This window comes from Monoraphidium neglectum (assembly GCF_000611645.1).
Source record: "Monoraphidium neglectum strain SAG 48.87 unplaced genomic scaffold scaffold00962, whole genome shotgun sequence".
Classification (NCBI taxonomy): Eukaryota; Viridiplantae; Chlorophyta; class Chlorophyceae; order Sphaeropleales; family Selenastraceae; genus Monoraphidium; species Monoraphidium neglectum.
The window spans coordinates 11,094-17,564 of record NW_014012666.1 but is presented as its reverse complement, the minus strand read 5'-3'; the positions used below and the strand labels follow the sequence as shown (position 1 = coordinate 17,564).

The 6,471-nt window shown below is 72.9% G+C and overlaps 1 protein-coding gene across 1 annotated transcript in view; it reads right to left on the bottom strand.

The window, feature by feature from the left end:
• The window catches only part of MNEG_6104 (hypothetical protein), a gene marked incomplete at both ends in the record, with an annotated part of 3,008 nt that extends 972 nt beyond the window's left edge, over positions 1-2,036 (bottom strand). Inside the window, one exon of the mRNA XM_014045426.1 lies at positions 305-2,036. Coding sequence (XP_013900880.1) covers positions 305-2,036 — 1,732 coding nt within the window. The remainder of the gene's footprint in view (positions 1-304) is intronic.
• Positions 2,037-6,471: the final 4,435 nt, after the last annotated feature.

Genomic DNA, 6,471 nt, shown 5'->3' with positions numbered 1-6,471 from the left:
GGGTGGGGGCGGCTGCCTGACACCAAAGCGCCGGCAGCATGCCCCGCCGGCCCCCAAGAAGGCTCTGACGCTGGCGCCGGCGGCCCGGCCCCAGCCCGACGCGCGTCGCGGCGCTGCGCGACCGCGCCGCGGGGCCGGCAGCCCGGGCTCGCGCCCTTGTGCCGCGCCGCGCCGCGCGCAAGCGGGCCGGGGCTCGCGCCGCCGCCACAGCCGCCGCCTGGCGCAGGGGAGCGCTTGGCTGCGGGGGACGCGGCGCAAGAGCTTGAGCGGGACTGCGCCGGCAAGCGCGGCGACGGCCCGCAACTTGCCGCGGCGCCGCGGCCCCGGCCGCCGGGCGACGCGGCCGGGAGCGGGGCGTGCGCATGCGGCTGCTGGCCGGCGTCGCGCGCCTGAGGCCGCTGCCGCTGCTGCTCCTGCTGCTGCTGCTCCTGCTGCTCCTGCTGCTGCTGGTGGTGCTGGTGCTGCTGGTGCTGCTGCTGGTCGAGGTGGTGCTCCGAGCCCCGCAAGTGCTGCTGCACGTCCGGCGCAGCCTCCGCCCCGGACCGCTCCGGCTGCAACCCCAGCAGCCCCGCCAGCGCCAGCGGCGCCGGCCGCGGCGCGCGCACCTGCGGCGGCGCCCGCCCAGCGGCGCCCGCCGCGGCTCCCTCACGCGCGCCCGGCCACTCTCGCGCGGCGCAGCCTGGGTCTGCGGCAGAGCCGGCCTCTGATATCTCCCGCATGAGATTCTTTCTCACCAGCCGGACGCCCGCCCTGACCTCCTCCTCATCATCTTGAGGCCCGCCCCGCGGCGCCCCCGCCGCGGCGCCCTCTCGCGGGGTCGTCCGGCTGTAGTGGCGCGCACCTGGCCGCGATCCGCCGCCCCCGCCCCCAGAGTGGTGGGACTGCTGAGAGTGCAGGCACGAGCTGAGGGGCATGAACTCGACGCCCGAGCCGGCCACCGCCGGGCTGCCGGCGGTCGCGGCGCCGCCTCGCATGGAGCGTAGCGGGCTGAAGGGGTCGGCGGCCGAGCCAGGCCCTGACGACGGCAGCGCGTGCGCGTGCGCGTGCATGTTTGTGTGCGCGCCGGCGGGGCGCGAGCTGCGGACGCTGGTCGCCGGGGACGCGGCGCCCGCTGCGGCGGGGGCGGCGCTGTGGCTCGGCGGGTGCTGCAGGTAGGTCCAAGCGGCGGCCGGCCCTTGCACCGGCCCTGCAGGGTGCTGCTGCTGCTGCTGCTGCTGCTGCTCTTGCTGCTGCCACTGGAGGTGCTGCATCGGCTCCGGGGAGACCGACGTCGACCCGCCATGCAATGCACCATGCACGCGGGCCTGTGGCTCCAACGAACACGCCGCGCTGCCAGCTTCGCCGTCGCTGCGGGCGCCCGCACCCGCAGCAGCGCCGCCAAAGGGCTCGCTCTCGTCCCAACCAGACGCCGCCGGCGACAAGGCACCCATGCGCTTGCCGCCGCCACCACCGAGCAGCACCCGCCGGCGCGCCGGCCGCCCCGCCTCGCGGCTGTCGCTTGCCTCGGCGGCCGGCCCCGCGGCCGCGGCCGCGCCCCTGCTGCCCTCCCTGCTGACGTCATCGCCGCTGACGTCATCGCCGTCCTCCGACACCAGCTGGGCAAAGACGCTGCTGGCCGGGGGCCCGCAGCCCCGCTCGCCCGCGGGGCGCCCGTCGCAGCTCTCGCTGCGCTCGCCCCCGCCATCAGCCAGCGCCGCGAGCCAGGCCGCGTCGGCGTCGTCGTCCCGGCCCTTTTCAATCTCCTGCACCTGACACGTCGCGACCTTGTACACCTGAGTATGCGTGCACGCGTCCCTGCCGCCGCCGCCGCCGCCGTGGCGCTCGACCCTCACCACCACCGCCACCGGCTCCGCGCTCCCTGCGCCTCCTTTGTCGCCCTCGCCCTCGCCGGCGCCCAGCCCCCGCGAGCCGCAGAGCGCGAGGCGCGGCGTCGTCGCGCCGGCCGCCGCCGCCGCTGCGGCGGAGGGCTCTGCGCCGCCGGAGGTTTGCCCCCAAAGCGTTGTCTCCAGCGCCCACGACGCCGCAACAGCCGCCATCGGCTGTGAAAGGGACCGCTCAGGCCCCCGCCACTGCACCCGGGCGCACTCGCCCCGCCCACCAACCAAGCCGCCTCCGCAGCTGGAACTGTCTGACGAGTCACGGGCGTCCTCGTGGCCCCGCCACCCGGGCCACCCCACTATGCTCGATCCCGAAACGCCGCTCACACCCGGCAACCGAAGGGTCAGATCCGACGACCGCCCATCCGTGCAGGCGGCCCCTCCGCTGACGCCGCCGCCGCCGCCGCTCCCCACAGCCGCGGCAGCACGCCCGCCGCCGCTCATGGGGCCGCCCGCGTCGTCCGGCGCCGGCCGGCCGCCGCCGGGCCCGCCCTGTGGTTGCGGCCTCGCGCTGCGCGGCGGCGTCCCGGGGTCGCTCTGCGCGAGTGGCAGCCCCCTCCTCTGGCCGGCACGCAGCGGCGACGCAGCGTCACACAGGGCGGCCGGCGCGGCTGTGGCCGCGGCGTAGGCGCCAGCGGCGGCAGATGGTAAATCAGGGGTGCCCCATTTTTGGGAGAACCGCAGCCCAAAGGATGGCTGGCTGGATTGCGCGCGGCGCTGCAGGAGCGCCGCGCTCGCGGCGGCCACGGCGTCGGCGCTGCGCGGCGAGCAAACACCGGGGTTTCATGGCATCGGGTGGTGCAGCGGGTTGAAAGGACCTGGAGAGAGAAATCATCATCTAGGCAAAGCACGCAGCAATATTTGATGTGTCCCCAAGGGGCCCGATTGCGGCCCAAGCCCTTTGCACCCTTCAGCCCCCGCCCCTTGTAGCATCCTCACCCAAGCGCGTCGCCTGCTGCTGGCGTAACTTCCCCTGATGGGCCGCCTGTGTTCGGAGCATCCCCCAATGGCTCCTCGGCTTCCGGTCGCCCCGCATCCGCTGCATCCCTTTCGATGCAGACCGGCGGCTGTGCAGCTTCCGGGGCAGAGGCCTCTTGCGCGCCGATCACAGCTGACAGCTGCAGCCGTGGCACAACGGCAGGCCGGGAGCCAGCCAGCCCTCTGCTGAGCTGGATGGGCCCGACCGCGCCCGCACGGCCTTGGCCGTTGCCGTCCGGTTGCGCTCCCAGACCCGCCCCCGTCGCCGCACCGCGCCGTAGCTGCGCCGGGCCCGTTGCGCCCGGCATGTTCAGCCGCCGCGGCGTCTTTGCAGCCGCCGCCGGCGAGTCTGAGCCTGGCTGCGCCGCCGGGGACCCCCTGCCGGCGCGCGCTGCGGCCGCGCGGCGCTGCTCCTGCTGCAGCAGCTGGGCACGCGTCAGGCGGACCCCCATGCACGTGGCCTTTGTCGGAGTCAGCGCCTGGGCGGCGCCCGCCGGCGGCGGCGCACGAGGCGACAAAATCGCGCGGCAGGCGGCGGCGGTCGCCGGCGGTTGCTGCCTCGGCGCCTCCTGCGGCTGCCTTGCCTGCTGCTGGTGCCGGGGTGTGCACGCGTCGCTGCGGTGTGGCGTCGCTGCCTGCGCTGCGTCAGTTGCTTGAGCGCCGCAGCTCCTGCGACCGGGCGCAGGCGACACGGCCGGGCGCGGCCGGCCCTGCGGGCCCAAGCCTGTGGGCGAAAGTGCCATCTCTGCGACGGACGGCGGCCGCATCGCGCCGCGTGCCGCGCCGCCGCCGCCGCCGCCGCCCGCGTTGCCGCCGGGCGGCGGGGCGTCGGGCTGCAAGTAGGTCACCGGGACGCAGGCGATGCCCGCCGTCGCGGCAGCCGTCGCGGCGGCCTGCAGCCACGCCGACGCCGGCGACAGCCAGCCGCCGACCCCGCCCTGCGGCGCCGCCGGAAGGTCGAGGCTCCCGCGCCCCGCCGCATCCGCGGTCTCTCGCTTCGGCCGCTGCTGCTGCTGCTGCTGCGCGTGCTCCTGCTGCTGGTCATGCTGCTCGCCGGCCGGCCCCGAGGCGCCCAACCCCTTGGGGCAGACGCCGAGCCCGTCTGCCAGCGGCTCAGGCATCACCTCCTTTCGCCCCTCCTCCCCTCGCCCCTCCTGATGCGACCTCTGAGCCGGCTGAGCCGCACTGGCCTCGTTCTTGCTGGGATGCTGCTGCTCCTCATGCCCGGCACGAGCTGAATGCTGGGAAGCCACCTGCCCCGCCTCAGCACCGCCAGACTCCCGCCCTGCAGCCAGGCCCAGCTCCGCTGCAGGGCCCGCGGCTGCCCCCGAGCCGCCGGCCCCAGTGCTTCGCCTGAGGAACGACGAACACACCTCTCCTGGGGTGTCGCCGCCGGCGATGCCCCGCAGCGCGCCGGACGCCGACGCGGACACCGAGGCGCCGGCCATCGTCGCCGTCGTGCGGGATGCGGATCCGGGGCCGTCGCTGCCGCGGGGGCTGCTAGGGGCGGATTGGGAGCCGCCATACCTGCAGAGATGGCGATTTAAGGGTGTGAGGCCATGAGAACGATTGAGTTCGACGCGTACGCTTTTGTGGCCTGTGGGGGGCTCCGCTCCGCATGCAGCGTACGCACAGGGCTGCTTCGAGCAAGGCTGTGAGCGCGGTGCAGGGTCTTGATCATTACCTGGTGCGTGCCCCCGGGCGGTTCCACTGAAATGGCGTGAAGGCCTTTGCATTTGGCGGGTTGGGAGATGCGGCAGCTGCCCGCTCTGCGGCGGAAGCTGCGGACGGCGTTGGTGCCGCACTGTCACTCTCATGTTGCTGGTGCTGCTGCTGCTGCTGCTGCTGGACAAGCCCCTGCTCTGGCCACAGCACTTGTTCCTGCGACCCATGCGGCAACAAAACGCGCTCGTCCTCCTCACCCTCCTGCTCCTGCCGCTGCCGCACCGCTGTCGCCTGCGTCGCCGCCTCTGCTGTCCCGCCGTCGCCCGGCCGCGGCTCCACCGCTCCAACAGGCGGCTCGGGCTGCTCGCCGGCGCCGTCCATCAAGCCGCCTGCTTCATCAACCGGTTGAGCGTGCGCGGGCGGCGGGGGCTGCTGGCCGTCGGCCTGCTCTAATCCTAGCAGCTCGTAGCCCAACAGCTGCAGCTGCGAGCCGCTGTCGCGCAGCCCCTCGGCGCCTGCGTGGCCGGCTGGCTCGGGCGCGTCTGTTGCTGAGGCCAGCCCTATACTTGAAAGGCTCTGGTCAGGCCGCTGCGCCGCAGGCGCGTCACCCGGGGCCTCCGGCGCCGCCGGCTTTGCCGCGGAGCGCCGCGCCTCGCCTGCCGGGGCCAGCGGCGGCGCCGGGCGGCTGCAATCCGCCGAATCAGCTGAGGAGTCGGCGGGGCCGGGCTCATTGGCGGAGCCGCAACTCAGCCAGCTCTCCTCGTCCTCCTCAGCCAAATCGCTCTCTGCAGCGGCTACAGCAGCGCCCGGGCCGCGCGCCGCCCGCCAGCTGCGCGGGGGGCTGGCATGTGTGACAAGCTGCTGCAGCAACCGCCGCCGCGCCGGCGAGTGGGTGCTGGCCGCCTTTGAGTGCTGCTGCAGGTGGTGCTCCGGCTGGAGCTCCTCTGTGAGTGGTATCGTGGTAAGAAATGCAGCGCGGCAGCTTGCCATCATCCGCGGAAACGAGGGTACATCGATGCCCCAGCCCGCCAAGGTGATTGACCAAGAAACAAGTCGCTACTGTGGACCAGCTGTCAGCGGCCTGAGCAACAGCCAGCCGGCGTCCAGGATGCGCATACCTGCGGCTTCTGCAGCCCCCAGTGAGGTGTCTCGCGCCGGGCTGCTGTGCATCTGCTCCGGATCACCGAACGGCGTCACACGCGTTGCGCGTGTGCGCCCTTTGCTCCTTCCTGCTGCTGAACGCGATCCCAAGTCAACCGTATGCTGTGATCATTATATACATATGATGTCAGCTGCTGATCAGACAGCGCGCAAGGGCCCGTTCAACATTGAAGGTCCGTTCAACAATGCGTGCAGATCAGCGTCTCTCGAGCAGCTACGAGCTCGAAGCAGCGGAATAGCAGGCTTGATGCAATCAGCTTTGTGTATGACCTGCTTTCCTGCGGCGCCAGCACGCGCCAGCTACTGCAGACTGTCTGCTAAGCACTGCTAACGTGGGCGGGTGGGCAGCTGCTTTGTGAATACCGATGGCGAAGCGGCTCCAGTACGGTACCACAGGCCACGCGAGAGGTAGCTGGGTTATATATGCACACACTTGTGTATGACAGCTGCAGTTAATCCCGCGTCCTCACACGCAAGTTCCAGTCATCGAGTCTGTGCCCCCACTTATTCCTTTTATTCGTGGACGCTATATCCGAAAAGCTGCACATTGAATACACCACAGAGCGAGCCGCAATGAACGGCACTGCAGCCGGCAGCCTGCCGCGCCTTGCCGGGAGGGCGCTATGGCTGGCGAGCGGCGGCCGCCAGCAGCGGCGGGGGGGCCTGATGCGCGCCTGGGCTGCGGCATCAGCTGCCGGCTACCAGCAGGCGCCGCGCAGCGCCCGGCCGCAGCGCCAGCGGCCACAGCGGCCCGGGCAGCAGCGGGGCGGGGGCGGCGGCGGCGGTGCCG